Here is a 19199-nt window from a genome sequence, read left to right on the forward strand (position 1 = left end):
AAAAAAGCTTCAAAATTTAAAAAGAGTAAAGATAAGAGCTATAAGAATTTATGAGTTTTTTTTAAGTATTGGGATTTTCTGATTTTATTTCATCCTTGATTTTCTGTATTTTTTAATATTTAAAATTTGGTTTGTTTAAATTAAAAAAAAACCTCTAAAAGTTCAAGAGATTTTAAGCTATATAAGTTTTCTTTATAACTCGAAAGATATTATATCCCCTCAATCATTTTATTGAGCATGAGAGACCACCCATGGTTGTTTTTCTCCATTGCTGAACAGAACCGTAATAACCTATCAGCACAACCGATCATACGCTTCAGCGATCTGATCATGTCTCTCTTATCAACAGCATGCATGAATGCGACGAAAAGATAAAACATCAAGATCATCAAAACTAGAACTGCTGCATATATGTAACAGTCGTTGGCCACCAACGGCGCCCGCCATGTCAGTTTGTAGATCTCGATCTCAATCATTTTATTTTTCAAAAATCGCCATCCGCGTGAAATCTGCGCTTGGCCAATTTAGCCAACAAATCCTTGCCAAATCCGCGCCGCCCGTGGCAACCCTGCTTGTATGGATGAACCAACGAAAAATTGCTTTTTCGGTCATAAGGAAGGCCTTCAAAAAGTTTTAACCAATTTGAAAAAAAAAAATAGATAAAATCCATTTCCGGTTTTGGTGCAGGACATTTTCATTTGTTTAGCTTGATCTATCCAACGGCAAAGTACTGATGAGTCGTTATTACTTACCCCTTCCGAGACACTTGATTCTCGCTCAATAACAAAGACAAAAATTTTGATATTTATTTTCAATTCACTTTTATTGAACCATAAAAATAAAACAAGAGAAAAGAAAAAAAAATGCATAAACATTCAACCGTTTCTTTTTCCTTTTTTTAGAACTAAACTTTCTGCGTAATGAGTTAGATCAGATAAGAACTTGAAGAACTACACAATCTTCATCGAATCATCGTCTAAAATGTTGTTCTTTTTTTGCTTCTTCCTTAGCGGAGAAACGAGTATTGAACGAGGCGACGCCCGTCTCGTTTGCCAAACCTGGTCTATGAGTAAAGTCAAAATGCTTCTTAATCCAACGTCGTGCTTCTTTTTGTACATCTTGCTTTCTCTCCCTACAATATCTTCTCCAGCCGCAGCCCGAGCCTTCGCTTGCCCACGTCCACCGACAGGACGGTCACCTCGACCTGGTCGCCAATGTTGACCCGCTTGCCGTTCATCTTGCTGCGGTGGATCAACCCGTTCGTCTCAACGCCAATGTCCACGAACGCCCCAAAGTCGGTCACGTTGTTGACGGCCCCGGTCAGGACGGTTCCCTCCGCCAGGTCCGCCATCGAGGTGACGCCCTGCTTGAACATCGGCGGTTTGTTCAGGTCCGATCGGTAATCGCGCAGGAGTTCCCGCTGGAGCGCCGACAGCACGCAGTCGATTCGCTCGAACGGCACGTTGAACATCCGGACGAGGGCGTCGTTGTTGGTGCGGAAGGCGAATTCCCGCACCTTCAGGATGAAATCCGCGCGGCCAATGTCCTTGTTGGACAACCCAGTCTTCTCGATGACCGCCTCGGCCAGCTCGTAACTCTCCGGATGGACCCAGGTCGAGTCGAGCAGATTGTACTCGCGAATCCCGGCCGTCAACGGTTCAATCCGGATGAAGCCGGCGCACTGCGTGAACGTCTTGTCCCCGACGAACTTCACCTTGAGCAGCTGCTCGCGACTCCGGAACGGTCCGTGCTTGGTCCGGTGGCTGACGATGTGCTCGGCCCGTTTCGCAGTCAGTCCGGCGACTCGGCTGAGCAGGCTGACCGAGGCGGTGTTGATGTCCACGCCGACGAACGATACGCACTCGGTGACGACTTCGTCCAGCGTTTCCGAGAGGACCTTGTCGTTGATGTCGTGCTGGTACATGCCGACGCCGAGGTGGCGCGGTTCGATCTTGACGTACTCGCAGAGGGGGTCCTGGAGGCGGCGCGCGATGGAAACTGAGGGAGGAGAGAGTGGAAAGGTGCTTGTTAGAAAATAATTTGAGAATATCGGAGTGTCAATATTAAGGGAGCGTTCTTTTATTACGTAACGCAAAATTTGAGTTTTTTGAAATCACAATTTTGGCAATTTTGGAACACATCCTTTGTATTAGATTTTATCAGTGTAACGTTTGCTTCCCCCGTTTGAATGTTATTTCGTCGTGCTTGTGCTATCTTGTCGCACGTACATTTTGGGCCAAAATGTGTTAAGCAAGCCATTTTCTACCAGGTTTGTGTCACTCCAAAACTCCAAAATAGTGTCGAAAAGTATGGCTATTTAGTGCTAGAAAATTTTCAATAGAAAATGATATTTTAGCACACTCGTCGATAATCGTCAACCCCCACTTCTCTTAGGTGTCCCCCAAATAATAATAAATATTGTAATATTTTCAGAAATTTGTGAAGTTTAAAAAAAAAATACTGTTATTCAAAATTAACATCAATAATAATTTTATTTGCGATATTGATTTCTTTTAGTTTTTGAAATTCTTCAAACTTCTTTGAAATAGTAGTTTATGCAACAAGTTGCAAAAAGAGGATTTTTTCAGCACGAGTCGTACATTTATCCAACGAGGTTCACCGAGTTGGATGAATACGACGAGTGCTGAAAAAATCAAGTTTTGCAACGAGTTCCATACAACATTTTTTGCAATTCCAAAAAGCACCTATTGAGTGAAATTTTAAGTCAAATTTTCATGTATTTGTCAATAAATCGTTTAAATCAAAACAATGTTGAAAAGTGTTACTTTTCGAAACAAGTGCTGAAAAGTTCAACTTTTCAGCACCCATTTCAGTGCTGAAAAGTAGAACTTTTCAGCATTTATTTTGAAAAGTGTTCCTATACGATTCTGTTATTTTTGGTACAGAAAAGTAGGCTATTTCGTCGTTCAAGAATGACAGGAAAAATAAGTAGTTTCACGACGGAATTGCAAAAATGTTATTTTTAATAAGGCCGTTGCAAATATTTTTCAAAGTCTTCAAAATTGGTCTGAAAAATCAGGGGGCAAAAAATATATTTTTCCAAAAAACTTGAAAATTTCCATGAAAATAGAAGTCTAATCAACTGAAAACAATCTAAAATGCATTTTTCTGCATTGATAATCATATTAAGTATATTTGAACTTGTTTAAAAATGATTTGATTTTTTTTATGAATTTCCAATCCGGGACACGGGACAATTATGCGTAGAAACACAGAAACCGGTCGAAAAATTTCAATAGCGTTTTTCTCAGTTGCACTTTTTTGAACATGGAACAATTATGCGTAAAACGGCAGTATAATGCATTTTGAAACACGATTTTCACTAAAATGTTAAAACCATGGCTCGTAATTTAAATTTTTATACTTTTTTTTATTTTTTTTGCTTTTAAACTTTTTTTTTATAAATACAAAAAAATCTTTGATCAAACCTATAAACATTATAAAATTTTCAAATCCTTTGAATTTTTCTTCAAATTTAATACACCGTTTGAATTTTTTTGATATTTTTCAGATTTGATTTAGAAATAATAGAGTTTTTGGAATATATTAGTTTTCAAACCCTAATGTTTTTAATACTTTTTTTTTGAATTTAGATTTTTTAGGGGTTAATTTTTTTTAAATATGTGTATTTTAATTGCTTTCTTAAAAAAATGTTTTTTTTTAACAAGGTTGTTAGTCGATATAAATTATTTCTATAATTCTAATAGACGATAATTCAATTTTGAAATATTTCTCAAATCGATTAATTTAAGGGGTTGTAGAAAATCACAAAATTTCATATTACAGAAAATTCACTTAATTCACTAAAAAGATGATTTTCAATCACTCCTGAACGTTTCATGAAGATATTTCGTGACTGAACTGAGTAAGAGACGAATTAAGTTCATAATTTATCTCGAGATGGGATGGACCAAATTGGCTGAAATTTGGGGTGAAGGCTCTCAAGACATATTCCGTGTGCATGACGAAGCCTGATTTTAAAATTTTGCTTTTTTTAAATAAAAAAAAAATCAAAAACTGGCGATTTTTTATATGAAAAACATAAAAATATTTTTATCTTTTTTTAGAATCGCGTTATTGAAAATCAGCCTTCGTCATGCACACAGGGCCGGTTAAACGAGTCTTCATCAAAATTTTGAGCCGTTTTTGTCTAAGCAGTGTTGAGATATCGTGGCACCCGTTTTTTGAAACTGCTAACTTAAAATAGTTATATCTCGGCAAAGGTATATCAAAATGTCTTCATATTTATTTTGTTAATAGATGAAAATATATATTTTATTGCCCTGCAAAAAATAGTCTAAATGTGTGCTCATAACAACCTCAGAAATTTTTGACGATTTACATGTATGTAACCCCTTAAGTAAAATGTTATAATGTTGTAATGTTATAATATCATGTTAAATTAAGAAATCATTTTTTTTTAAAGATGCAGTACCGTAAACTGGGGTGACTTTGATAGGTTTCTCAAATGCCCGTCAAATTAATATCTAAACATTTTTGAGAATTTTGAGTATATAAGCATTAAGGGACAGCTTTTTATCGAACATATATGCAAAAATGTGACTGTTACATTGGATGTATCAAAATTAGTGGCCAAATCAAATTTCTTTCAATGACACCCCAGTTTACGGTAAGTTTCAAAGTTGTTACTCTAAATTGTTCACAAAGTACCGTATTTTTTCGAAAATGCTAAAATTGTCAAAAATTTGCCGTATTCAAACATTTCAAACGTATTTAAAAAAAAAAAAACTCTAATAAAGTGAAACGCATACAAAATTTCTCTTCGCTTGATAGACAATCAAACGTCAAAATTACCCCCTACTAGAGAGCGCTCAAACTTGGGGTGATGTTTTCATTATAACCTACAGCGAGTAAACTGCCGTTCTACGCATAATTGTCCCATGTTCATAAAAGTGCAACTGAGAAAAACGCGATTAAAATTTTTCGACCGTTTTTTGTGTTTCTACGCATAATTGTCCTTTCGGACCCTATTTACCCCATAAGTCCCTAATCATCCCAGTTAGCAGTTTATCCCTCTTTTTTGTAATCCTCTTGCTATACAATAGATAAACAAGACACAATACTTCGTAAAACTGATAATTTCGTGAATGAAAATTCTTGGTAGGACAATTATGCGTAGAAGTTCAACGATGGGACAAACAGACTTGGTGTTGTTTTCAATAAGTTTCCGAAGAAAGTACTAGAATTTATGTGTTTTTCGAAAAGTAAATGTCAAACTGAACCTAAAAATGACAAAATGTCAAAATCGACCAAAAATGACATGGCACAACTATGCGTAGAACGGCAGTAAATTGGTTTGAAATTTGAAATTGTTTTATTTCATCATAAAATCGGTAAGAAATAAATAGCTTAATTGATATAAACAAAAATATTTTTGTGATGGTCGATTTAACCTGTTCATTATCTGATTCAAAATAAGGGAATGTTTTAATCAACCAAAACATAACTAATTAATTGAGAATGTAGATTATTCAAGTGGACAATTATTTTTTAAGGTCACTTCTACCATAAAAGCAAAGATCTGCCTGAAAATTATAATTAGATTGATTTTCAAAATTAGCAATCTAACCTCATTCTCGCGTTTTCAATCCGGATCTCAGAATTTTCAATGAAAAAGGCAACTTAGCAAAAAAATCAAAAAGTCAGTCGATAGAACTTTTTATTTCTTACCTCCTGTTAACTTTTCAATCAATTTCTTTTAAAAAATCTTAGAATAGTTTTCACTCCCCATTGCACTTATCGCGCAAAACCGTAAACGTAACCTTGCACCAAAGTTCTCCTACTCGAATGTAGGTGGCGAATAGAGTTTTTAGCTTTGGTTTTGGGGGCCTATACCCATAAGGCTTTCTAGACCCAGTGAAAAAAATATAATTTAACTAAAAAATGACGAACTCCTCGTCACAGTGTCCTGATGCAAACAATGATCGAGCTGCAAGGGAATGGTGGAAAGAGAGGAATCACAAATCAGTATATGTAAATAATTTCAAGATTGTTCAGGTGTAAACCGAAAACGCGATCAAAAATTAAAGTGGAAGAATAAGGCTTTTAACTGCTTATTTAATTGTCGGTGTACAGGACGCCGCACTTTTTAATCATTTTCTGACGTCCATTCAATTTTGCAGTCCAAACCCAGTCATTGAATTGGAAAAATAAAATCTTTTTCAAATTTTCTTTTGTTGATTTGTGTGCACCTACGTCGAAGACCAAGATTGTTTACTTTTTGCTCGTTGGTCTGACAGTCTTGGTCTGACAGATTTGGTCTGTCAGCTTTATCATGGATTTTGGTCTGGTCTAGGCGAGGGATAGGACACAGCACCTTCCTGAATTCAACCATATCATGTAAATTTTTCAATGCTTTCACTAAAAATATATTTTTTTTAAATTATAGCAAAAATGGTTCACAAAATACCGTATTTTTTCAAAAGTACTCAAATTTTCATAATTTGCCATATAAGGCTGTCTAGTCAGAAATTTACCAACACATTTAAAGAATTTCAGCTGGACGTTTGTTTGCATCAGGTTTCCTATCTCTTTCTAGCAAAAGTTTTTTGTCATGCGACTCCTAGCTGGTTTTTTTTGACTGACCACCCGATATGCCAGCCAACATTCTTCGCAGGGCTGTGACAGCTACAGCACGAGGTTGAATTAAGTCGATTTGAAAACAGTTTTTAAAAATGATTTGTCGTCCATTATCGGCGATAAGATTATCGTAGATAGAATTATCGAAATAACGATAACGATAAATTTTCGTTCGTTTCGAACCTCGATAATTTTATCGATAATCCTGTAAACCTTGGTTCTTAACATTTTAAAACTTTATGATTTAGTTCGTTTAAATTCTAAATAAAACACAGATATTGTTAAAATCATATTCATATAAAAAAAAACATTTTTATAAATTAAAAAAAATGTATTCAAAAAAACCTTTGGTTTTTTTTTCGAAATTTGGAAACCTATTAAATAAAAAACAAATAACTTAAGTATTTTTTATTTTAAAAAAACTTTAATTTTGAAATTTATAATGTTTTGAAATTTATGAAATATTTTTAAGGCAGATGCAAATATTTCTAAATTTGATTGAAAAAATGCATTATATAGCAGTAAGGCTTCATCCATAAAGTACGTCACGCTTAAACCAGCCAAAATTTACCCCCCCCCCCCTACCCCCTTTGTGCCCTTTGGGGGCATGGACATTTTGTTACGAGGTTGGAGGAGGGGGTATGGTTGGGGTCCAAAAATCCTTTTTTTTGCGTTACGTAATAAAAGAACGCTCCCTTTGAAACAATTAATATAAAAAATGGAAGTTTTTCCACGACAATATTTTTTTGTGTAAAAAAAAAGTTTTTGCAGTACTGTATATTGAAAATTCACTAAAACTCACACAATTTTAAATCATACATTTTCTGCTGATTGATTCACTTAAAATTACAATGAAATTTGGAAACTTAAAAAAAATCATTTGTCTCCTGATTTTTTGGATCGTTTTTGAAAAATGTTTACAAACACCTTTATTTAAAAAAAACTGTCTTAAAAAATTAAGATTTTTTGACCTTTTTTATTTTGGAAATCTCTTGAATTTCATTAAAATTATTTTTATAATTTTTAGAGATTTCAAAAATTCTCAAATTTATTTTTTTTAATTTAATTTTTTTTAATTTTTTAAACAAGTGTTGGACACATTAAAACTTTCTCGGTTGTCAGTCGTTATTTGTCAATGCTGCCTCTGTTCGCACAAATGTCCCATATGTATTTTCATCACTTTTGCGTTATTTCACGGTTCAAAATCGTGTGCTCTTTCAGAGAAAATCGAAAATATCATGTACTTTGTTCAAGAAATTTGAGGGAAATCCACTTTTTTCGCAGAAAAACTTTATCACATTAAAAGATTTAACATAGTAACCCCTTTTACGACTAGAAGCGTCCCTCAACAACTCACCAGCACTAATCAAATTCACGTCCATTTTGGGAAACTCCTTCTTGGCCACCTCCGAGCACGAGTAAATCGACGCACCCTGCTCCGGCACGACGCAATACCGCACCTGCCTCTTATCCAGAATCCCCTCGTCCATCATGTACGACAGCATCGACTCCGTCTCCCGGCAGGCCGTCCCATTCCCCAGGGCAATCAACCCACACTCGTGCTTCCGCATCAGGTTCGAAATGATCCCCGGCGCCACCTTGGACCGTTCGCCTCCAATGTGCGGATAAACGGTGGCCGTATCGAGCAGTTCGCCGCACTCGGAAATTAGCGCAAGCTTACAGCCATTGGCGAAGCCCGGATCGATGCCGAGGATCTTTTCGCCTTTGACGGGAGCGGTGAGGAGCAGCTGCTTCAGATTGTTGGCAAACACCTCGACGGAGGCCTTTTCGGCGCGCTTTGTGAGGTCCGAGCGGACGGTGCGGGTCATCAGGGGGACCACTGTGTGGGAAAGGAGAAAAGAGCAATAAATTAATGAATTTATATTTTTTTTAAATTTATACATTTCATTTATTTTACAGTACTTGTTCGGTAACTGGGCGCTTGATAGTTGGGCCGCAAACCAGTGAAAAAGCAGACAAACGTCAAAGCCCACTTATCGAACGAGTACTGTATTACTAAAATAAAAGCGGTCAGCCCTACTGCCTTTTGTTTACCGCAAAGAGGATTCTGTGAACGGCTCACATTTCACAAAATCCAATAATATTTTTGGAAAATTCTAGAGAGCCCAAAGATCATGCTTTCCCTTCTTTTTTTAGTTTGTTCAATACCAGCTGAATAAAGTTATAATAATAGAAAAATATATGCATAAAATAACAAGTAATGATTACAAATTAAACGAAAATTTAAGAATTTATAACTAATAATTTAGAAAAAAATCTAAGGCCGTTGCAAATATTTTATGAAGTTTATGTCCTTCGCCTCTGACCAAAATAAAAAGTTTAAGAATTGAACTTACAAGCCGTGGTTTCAACAAAAAGTGTTTTAAAATGCATTTTACACCTGTCCAGTTGTTTTGAACTCATTAGTTTCTAAAATATCTACTGTAAACCGGGGTGACTTTGATAGGATTTCAATTTGTTTTTGGAGTATTTTCCAACACGCAGGGTTGTTACGGAAAAGTCGAGAAAAAATCCGCGCCAGATCCGCGCCGACCCCAAAACCCAATCCGCGCGAAATCCGCACCATATAAAAAATATCGCGACAAATATAGAAGAGAGCAACATAATGAATGAAATTTTAAACGAAAAAAGAATAATACAGAAGGCATTTGGATCAGTACCGTTCATCAGTTGTGGATTCCTGTACCAAATGGAACCTTTTTCGCCATTTCTGAAACAATATGAGAATTTTTTACAACACTTTAAATATTATTGCTTTAAAAACAAATTCAGGAAAAAAATTTGAATTCGAAAATTTAAAAAATTTAAAACCATAAAATAAATTACCAAATTATAAAATCTAGGGATTTAGTACTTGGTAATTCTCGCCAAATCTTTACTCTGGAAAATCGAAACACGAAATTTCTATTATTTTCTTCGCTAAATTTCTCTAAACTAAAATAAGACTCCGAAAATGATCCGAACTAAGAAAATGGCAAAAAAAACAATAATTTAAAAATTGAATTATTGAATAATTTAATAATTGAATAATTGAATAATTAAATAATTAAATAATTTAACAATTTAATAATTTAATAATTTAATAATTTAATAATTTAACAATTTAATAATTTAATAATTTAATAATTTAATAATTTAATAATTGAATAATTTAATAATTTAATAATTTAATAATTTAGTAATTTAATAATTTAATAATTTAATAATTTAATAATTTAATAATTTAATAATTTAATAATTTAATAATTTAATAATTTAATAATTTAATAATTTAATAATTTAATAATTTAATAATTTAATAATTTAATAATTTAATAATTTAATAATTTAATAATTTAATAATTTAATAATTTAATAATTTAATAATTTAATAATTTAATAATTTAATAATTTAATAATTTAATAATTTAATAATTTAATAATTTAATAATTTAATAATCTAATAATCTAATAATTTTATAATTTTATAATTTTATAATTTTATAATTTATTGATTTAAAAAATTCGCTTTCAGACGAAGATTTTAGCAGATTTCTAAGTGGATTTCATCATGTTGTGATAATTGGGAGCAGAATTAATTCTACCTGAATCAGAGTGGCAACAGATTTTTTTTTTCAATAAATCAAAAATTTGAAAATTTAAATTTTTATATTGAAAAAACATTGAAAATCAAAAAAGTTTCATAGCTTTAAATTTTGATTATTCGGATTTTGTTATTTTGATTTTAATAAAATTGGTATTTATTTGAATTGTTAAGCAGATGTTTTAAAAATAATGAGTTGTAATGTTATGTTAAATTTCTATAACAAATCTCAATACATTAAAAAAAATCGCTCCTTGAAGATTATTTAAAAGTTTCGTATTAAGAAAAAAAATCAATAATTTTAAGAAGAAAATCTGGAGTTTTTTTGAAAAGGTCCAATAAACCAAATTTCCAGTTTTTGCTTTTTGGGTGTTTTTAGAACCGCCTTGAGTCAGGGGTATTGAAAAACACCCAAAAAGCAAAAACTGAAAATTTGGTTTATTGGTCCTTTTCAAAAAAAACTCCAGAAATATTCTTCAATAATTACTTCTTAGAAATTGATGTTTTCGCACTCAACGAAAAAGATTAAATTTATTTAATTCCTAGTAATATTTTCCTTTGTAATTTGAAAGAAATTCTATCGTTCTCAATTTTTTTTGTTTATCAAAATTGCTATCCGCGCGAAATCCGCGCCTGAGCAAAATTATCCAGCAAATCCGCGCGATCCGCGCCGTCTGTAACAACCCTGCAACAGGTAATGTTTTTCTCAAGATTTTTATTTTTAAAACATGTACTGGGGTAGGCCACACAAAGTCTATGCACTATTTTGGAAAAAAAGTTTTTTCAATAATGTTTAGAAAAATAGTTACGTTAAAAATTCTTAGTTTCAATTTCGGGGTGACTTATAGTCATAGTTATTCTTTTTAAAATCATATTTAAGATGTTTAAATTTTATTTGTATGCTAAATGTACCATCACTAAAGTAGCTGATATAGTTTTCAAGAAAAAAAAAATCAATGTTAATATTTAGCTAACTAAGTTTATAAGCTTTTCAACAAAATACAATACAACAAAATACATATAAAATAAAAATTGTCAAAAAGACGAAATTTGGCGTGAAATTTGTAGAAACTAGTTTTGTTTATAAAATTACTGATTTATATTGTATTTTATACTGAATTCGAAGCACGAATAAAAAGTTTTCACATTTTACATGAAATGTGTTCAACTGAAATTGCCTATAAATTTGGAGATTTTTTTCAATTGTGTTTCAAAAACACATATTATTAATTATTTAAAAACTTATTTTTCTTCTTCTAGTGGAAAATTGTCCAAAGAATCCGAAAGTGAATTCCGTTTTTCGATTCAAAATCATGTTCATTGAGAAAATCATGACACTTTGAGAAGTTTAAAATAATAACTTTTATCAACATTTTCTTAAGTATAGTTAACTAATTTTTTAAACTTTTCAAAATTTTATGAAAAGTTCTTTCTGAGATACTTTGAACACTTCTCTACCACGGTCAGGTCAGTATGATTCTAAACAATTCCGTACAAATTTAATTGTACTCTTCATTTTGCGGAAAAATCGCAAACCTATCAAAGTCACCCCGTTTTACGGTACGTATTTACGAAAATTTATTTTTTTTTGAGAAAAAAAAGTTTTTGCGATGCTGTGCATTGGAATTTCATAAAAAAATCAAAATATTTTGAATCCAGCCCAAACATGCTAAAAATGATTATCAATGCTGAAAAATGCATTTTAGATTGTTTTCAGTTGAATTAACTTTTATTTTTATTAAAATTTTGAAGTTTTTTGAAAAAATATTTATTGCCCTCTGATTTTTCGGACAAATTTTTAATAAGGGGGGAGGGGCGACATAAACTTTGAAAAAAATTTGCAACGGCCTAATAAAAATTGAAAGAAAAATAAAACCATGTAGAAACAACAATATTATTTAAAAAAAATCGATTATCCGAAGAAAAACTTTTGCGAGGACTTCGAATTTTCGAGAACGAATTGTATTTATATTTTAATTTTATATTTTTGATATATTAATTTTTGAATTTTTAAGCTTTTAAATAATAAAATTGTAAAAAAAAACCTTTTTTTTGTATTTATGTAATTTTAATTTTTTTTCCAATAAATTTTTTTTTTAATAAATTCTGATTTTTTTGAATTTTTTTATTGGGAAATCTATTAGTTTCTAAATCTGAGAATTTTTAAATACCTCCATTTTGATTTTTCAATTTTTTTTTTAATATTTAAATTTATAAAATTCTGATTTTAAGACCTCTGTTTTTTTTGAATGTTAGAATTAAAAAATGTCTGATTTTGTGATTTACATTATTTTAATTATCTTTTATCATTATCTTTATTGCTCTCATTTACTTTTTAAATCAATAATTATGCGTTGATTCATGACTAGAAATGCTAAAAGTTTATAAAACTGTTTAATAATATTAAAAATTCCAAAGAATAAAAAAAATTCGAAAAATTTAACATGAAATTTAAAAATTCACAAATTTAAAAAAAATATAAAATCAAAAATGAAGAAATATTAAAATACAAAAAAAATAAAATTCTAAAAATAAAAAAAAAATTCAATAGCTAAATATTAAAAATTCAAAAGTTGTAAAATTATGTTTTTCAAATTGATAATTTTTTATCTGTTTTTTTTATCTGTTTTTTTAAGTAGAGTTGTATGGGTGAACCAATGACACAAAATAGCTTCTTTGGTCATAGGGAAGGCCTCCCACAAAGTGTGATCCAAATAAAAAAATACAAATAAAATCCATTTCCGATTTTGGTAGCGAATTGTTTTAATTTAAAAAAAATTAAAATAAAAACGAAAAAAAAAATTTAGAAGGATTAAAAATTTAAAAAATCTTAAATCTTCAACAAATTCAAACAGATAAAAACATTATCAATTTGAAAAACATAATTTAAAAATTCGGAATTTTTAATATTTGGTTTTTGAATGTTTATTTTTAAAATTTTTAGAATTTGATTTTTTTTTATTTTTAAATTTTATGTTATATTTTTCGAAATTTTTTTATTCTTTGAAATTTTTAATGTTATTACTAAACAGTTTTATAAACTTTTAGCATTTCTAGGCATGAATCAACGCATTATTATTGATTTTAAAAGTAAATGAGAGCAAAACAAAAAAACATACAAATAGAGTTGAAAATTTACTGAAAATTTGTAATCCATCTAAATTTTGATTTTTTTCTTTTTTATTTTAATTTTTTTTAACTCAGACCAATTTGCTACCAAAATCGGAAATGGATTTTATTTGTATTTTTTGATTTGGCTCAAACTTTGTGGGGGGGCCTTCCCTATGACCAAAGAAGCGCTGTTGTGTCATTGGTTCACCCATACAACTCTCCATACAATTTTGGCAGCTGTCCATGCAAAAATGGTACGTAAATATTCAAACAGCTGTAACTTTTGAGTGATTTTTTTTATCAATTTGGTGTCTTCGGCAAAGTTGTAGGTATTGTTGAGAACTTTTGAGAAAAAAATATGTACACGGAAAAAAATTGCTTATTTTTTTATCAACTTTTTTTTCACTGAAACTCAATTTCCCAAAATACGTTTTTTTTTTATTTTCGAGATTTTTTGATAAAATAAAAATGGTCGAAATCAGCCGATTTCGTAGAGAAATACTCAACATATGAAATTTATAAACTCAAAAATTCTATTAATAAGAAAAACTTAGGATTTGAATAAAAAAAATACAGTTCGTACTCGATTATCCAAAATTCTCGCCTAAGTTTCCCTCCGGAAAATCTAAACACGAAATTTATATTTTTACTTTGCTTTGATTCCAAAACGCTCCAAAGCTACGAGATTTTTCGTAATTTAAGATGGCGGCTGGAATTAAAAAAAAGAATTTAGGATTTTTAGTGTTTAATAATTTGTGATTCATACAAAAAAAAAAAACTAAGGTCAGAATTGTAGAATTTCTGATTTTTTTAAATTAGAAAAAGATTTAGAATTTTTGAATTTCGCCATTTTTTTGACCGCGTTCCTTCTGAGGTCCGTATCACCTTCGTTTAAAAAGACGAAAACTTAAACTTCAACAATTATCAAAGTTATCACTGGCTCCTCGTTATTTCCATTCAAATAAAAGGGCCTATAATCAGCATTCAAAACAATAATCAGGTGACAGCTCTTCTGTGCCTTTACTGTTCTCTCCTAAATTGCTTTGGGAAAATACCCATTAAGGAGGTATTAGACTATGGCAAACAAACAAACAAACAAACTTTTTGACAGTTTGTTTGCAGAAACGTCAGCCTGCATACATTTGGCTTTGTTTGCGAGTTTGGCAAACTGTCAAACACAAAAAAGTGCGATTTGTTTGTTTGTCATAGTCCAAAACCTCCTTTATGAACAACAGTTGGAAAATTCAAAGGGCCCAATGAGATTATTTTAAATTGTGAGTTTTATTGTGAAAGCAAACACAAATTTAAAAGCATTAAATCAGAGTTGAGGGAAATTATGTATTTTATGGAATGATCAGTAAAATGCCATCTTTCAAGCTTTTTTTTTGCAAATAGGAATTGAAAAATCTGTCCACTTTTCGCAAGCGATTTTTTCGCACCGCGGTTTTCAGTGTTGTGCCCTAATGAAATGTTTGGCTCGTTATTCTATATTTGAAGGATAAGAAATGTAGTTATCAAAGAATATAAAAAATACGGGATTCAAAAATAAAAATTTTAAGAATTGAATAAATTTGAATTTTTTTTTTTTGTAAATTTTGAAGAACTCAAAAATCAACGCAGCCAGTCCGATGAAAGCATGCTGGAAAGTCTTGAGATTAGATTACGCCCAAAGCACTTTTCTTAATAATTGCAGTACATCCGAGAACACCCGAAAATGTAACACAAAAATTAAGCGGCCAGCCCTACCGCGTTGTGTTAACCGCAGAGGAATTCTGAGAACGGATCACATTTCACAGACTCTACAGGGGAGGAAGGATGCGTGGACATACCGTACCAAACGCTCCTGTTTGTAGTTTTATATCAATGCGTTGAAGCTTTAAAAAAAATAATTAAGGAGTTTGAGTATTGAAGAGTCAATGAAAAACAACCAATACTCACACTTCTTCGTAAACGCCTCATCAAACGACGCCTCGAACAACTCCGTCCTCTTCCGCGAGTGCTCCCCCTCCTGCAGGTACTCCCGCTTCAAGAACCAGTACAAATCCCCCTTCACGTTGTCCCGAAACTGCAGCTTCACCTGCAGCACCTTCTGCGTCTCGCCGCGGTTCATCGCCAGAATCTGGTGCGGCCTCAGGTACTTGGTGGCGCACGTAAAGTTAAAGTAATTCTCGTACTTGTGCTCGTCGACCTTCTTCGGGATGCGTCCGAGGCTGGCGATGTTGCCCTTGATGACGCCGAACTCGCCGATTTGGGAGGTTGACGATTGGGCGCCGCCCTTGTTGTTGTTGGACTCTTTGGTGCGGGATTTCGGGGCTTGGGCGGAGGTCAGGGTGATGTCGTACTTGGCGATTAGGCGGCGGATTTCCTCGAGGACGGCCGTGTTTTTGGCAAAGTTGTGCGCCATCAGATGTTTGATGCCTTCTTCGACCTTTTCGACGGTTTCCAGGCCTTCGACGTCGGGTTTGACGAGGTCGGGGAGGTCGATTGCCGGGAGGGTGCCGATGAGGATGCCTTCGGCGAAGGTGTCGAGGCCGAGGGCTTTGGCGCGGTCCGCGAGGGAACCCTTGTTGGCCGGTTTGAACGGTGCGTACATGTGGTCCAGCTCGTCGACGGTTTTGGCGCTGAGCAGGTCCTGCTTGATGTCTTCGGTTAGCTTTTCCTCCTTGGCGAGATTCTTGATGATTGTGTCCGCCTTCAGCTTGATCGACTGGATCTGGTTGTAGGCCAGCTTGACGTCGCGCAGCTCGTCCGGAGTCATGTTCCCGATGAGCTCACGCCGGTAGCGACAGATGAAGGGGATCGTGTTTTCCTCCTCGAACAGCCGGATTATGGTTCGAGCTGTTTTCTGGTCAAGATTTTGCATTTCTGCGAGCAGTTCGAAGTCGTCCCACTGCTCGCGCACGGTCATGCTGACCCGCTTCTTGTACTTGCGACGAGTGTCGACTTCGTCGACCTGTTTGGGCTCTTCCTTCTTCGATTCCTCCTTAACCGGTTCCGGTTTCACCTCCGGAACTTCCTCAATTGTTTCATCCAACTCAACAACCGATTCTTCCAACTTTTCCTCCTTAACCTCCTCCGTTTCCATCTGTTCCTCCTTCGGAACATCCTCAACTTCCGGTTTCACCTCCTCCTCCCCCTCTTCCGGAACCACTTCCGCCACTACCTTTTTCCTCCCCCTCTTGGCCGCCGTCGCCCTTGGCGCTTTCGGCGCCTTTGGCTCCTTCGGCGCCTTTGGCTCCTTCGGCGCCTTTGGCTCCTTCGGCGCCTTTGGCTCCTTCGGCGCCTTTGGCTCCTTCGGCGCCTTTGGCTCCTTCGGCGCCTTTGGCTCCTTCGGCGCCTTCGGTTCCCGTGGCTTCCTCGGCGCCTTCGGCTTCGGTTCCGCCTTGACCTTCTTCTTGGCCGGACTTCCGGCGGCCTTGGCCGGCGCCTTTCTCTTCACCGGACTTTTCCTAAACAAAAACAAGTTTAAAATTCGTCTCAAGTGCCATCTTCCCAAAATACTCACTTCTCCTTCGTGCCAAAGTCGACATCGTCGTCACTTCCGGCGGAGGTGCCCCGCTTCCGCGGCGCCACCGCCTTCTTCTTCGCCCCCTTCCTCGGTTTCACATCCGGACTCGCGAAGATGCCCTCCGGGTCGCTCGCTTCGTCCTCCGAGCTGGAGCCCGAGTCGATGACGATGGGGGCGCGCGTTGCGGCCCGCCGGGCACGGGTTGTCATCGTTCCGCGGAACAACAAAAAAAAACTTGCTGAAATCTAGAAAATTTTCCGAGTTATGGCACAGGAGCGCGGGACGCGACGGATAGCGGGCACTTTTTTGGGGGAGAATTACGCGCGACGGGTTTAATATGACGATGCGAGCACTTTTTCACTAATTTAAAGGGAAAATATTGGATTTTTTTTCATGAAATATTAAAATTTTCACCGATGTTTGCGAAAAACCGCCGGCTCGCGTTTTTGTTGCCGCCTTTTGACGTTTTGCACAGAAAAGTTGCCAGCACGAATGACAATCGATCTGTGATTGCACTTGATTGATCTGCGCGTGTGGTTGTACAGATATCCGAAAATCTGCGAAAAAAAATTACACGGTTAATTGGTTTCAGTCAGTTGTGTTGTGGGATGTAGGTATCCTTAATTAAAATTAAATAAAATACTAGCTTTTTGAATGTTTACTGTAGTAATCTTTGTGTTTCGCTAAATATCTTTCGCAAAAAACTATATGATGCAATTGTTTATTAAATATTTTAATAAGGCTTTCTAGGCCCAGTGAAAAAAATATAATTTAACTCAAAAATGACGAACTCCTCGTCACAGTGTCCTGATGCAAACAATGATCGAGCTGTAGCTGTCACAGCCCTGAGAAGTATGTTGGCTGACATATCGGGCAGTCAGTCAAATAAACCAGCTAGAAGTCGCTTGACAAAAAAAAATTGCTAGAAAGAGATAGGATACCTGATGCAAACAAACGCCCAGCTGTCATGTAAATATACTTTGAATGTGTTGGTAAATTTCTGACTAGAAAGCCTTATACACACAAAACAAAAAATCCTGTTAAGGCAAAAGTTTCGTGTGTTGGGATAAAAGTACGCATTGCTTTACGCATTGGCAAATCATAGTAGAATGTATAATTTTTTTTAAATCAAAGTGGACCTACTTTGAATTTCAAAATATTTTTCCGTTGGAAAACTATCGAGAAATTAAAAGTGAGAGTGTGTGCGTGCAACATGGAGTTAAACTTTTCGAAGTGCCATGGAAAGCTTCACAGCAACTGCACAGAAAGTTTAACTCCATGTTGCACACACTCTCATTTTTAATTTCTCGGCGACGGCGGCTGTCATGCGACCATTAGCTTGCGGTCGTATCACCGCGCGTGAAATCTAATTATTAACGCCCGCAGTAATACTGTTACAGTAAAAGTATCTACTTTTGAGTAAAAAGTGAATCTTTTTTTATTGAGAGTAGTATGCATTTACTATACATATACAATAACACAACTCAACATGTTTGAAGTTGATGTCAGTAAACGCTTCAGTTTGGTCTTTTTAAATTTCGAATAAAAATGCTCAGCGATTCCACGTCAGACAGGAACGATACAACCCAAGTAACCATCCAGCACTAACAGAAATCATTAATAGGCTTTAAACCAGCATTCAACAGCTAATCTGCTGTAAAACAGCTAATGTGAGAGCAAATCAGCACTAAAGCAACTGCTCTAGCAAGAGCTAAAACATAGACTAATAAAAAACTACTCACTGGGCTCTGAACCATGACTCAACCTTTTTATGACCCCTCGGCACGGCCGGTTCACTGTCAAATATGACAGATCAAAATGTCAAGAACTGGCTCCACTGTCGATTTTCTGACGTTTCTTTTTTTGTTTGTTTTTGTTTTGATTTGTTATTCTAAACAAACACACACATTCGCACAGGGGAAGGGCCATGAACGTTTGGTTTCACCCCAAGTCACCGATGGAACGTATGTCCATCGGTTCCGGGTTGGTCAGCAGCTGTCGCATCCGGTCATGTAACGTCGACTACCTGACGCACAAGGAACCTTTAACCTTTACGTAAGGCATTCTGAGCTTTCCGGAAAGCCCGCGATGGCGTTAGAGTGACAACTCCGAGACTGGTTCTGGGGTTCCATGTACCGGGATGGCGCTCGTGACTTTTCGGTGGAATCGAATCGAGTTTCATCTATCGGTGCGTAGGAAGTACAGTGAGTCAAATATTTGTCCGTACCCCCCCGTACGGAAAATGTTTGTGATATAAAAGTACATAAAATTCGACTAAAGTGCCATGTTTCATACATCAATCGACGCGGCAGAATGTCCTCTTTAAGACACTGTCATTGGATTTGCAAAAAACTT

At 34.8% G+C, this 19199-nt stretch overlaps 1 protein-coding gene across 1 annotated transcript; it reads right to left on the bottom strand.

Moving 5' to 3' along the window:
- Positions 1-827: 827 nt before the first annotated feature.
- On the bottom strand, positions 828-17302 carry LOC120414525 (uncharacterized protein YdcI). Its single transcript, XM_052706837.1, has 5 exons — positions 16842-17302; positions 16656-16785; positions 15275-16547; positions 7979-8461; positions 828-1998 (listed from the first exon to the last, which is right to left on the bottom strand). The coding sequence occupies exons 1-5, from the start codon at positions 17051-17053 to the stop codon at positions 1133-1135; spliced, it is 2964 nt and encodes a 987-aa protein (XP_052562797.1). The 5' UTR covers positions 17054-17302; the 3' UTR covers positions 828-1132.
- Between the last annotated feature and the right edge of the window lie 1897 nt (positions 17303-19199).

Source organism: Culex pipiens, chromosome 1 (genome assembly GCF_016801865.2).
Source record: "Culex pipiens pallens isolate TS chromosome 1, TS_CPP_V2, whole genome shotgun sequence".
NCBI classification, from domain to species: Eukaryota; Metazoa; Arthropoda; class Insecta; order Diptera; family Culicidae; genus Culex; species Culex pipiens.

Excerpts from the sequence above, each read along its gene's own strand:
- LOC120414525 (XM_052706837.1), bottom strand. The coding sequence starts at position 17,053 with ATGACAACCCGTGCCCGGCGGGCCGCAACGCGCGCCCCCATCGTCATC. Across the intron at positions 16,548-16,655 it reads AGGCGCCGAAGGAGCCAAAG|GCGCCGAAAGCGCCAAGGGC; the intron begins GCGCCGAAGGAG and ends AAGGAGCCAAAG. Across the intron at positions 1,999-7,978 it reads CGTGAATTTGATTAGTGCTG|TTTCCATCGCGCGCCGCCTC; the intron begins GTGAGTTGTTGA and ends CTCCTCCCTCAG.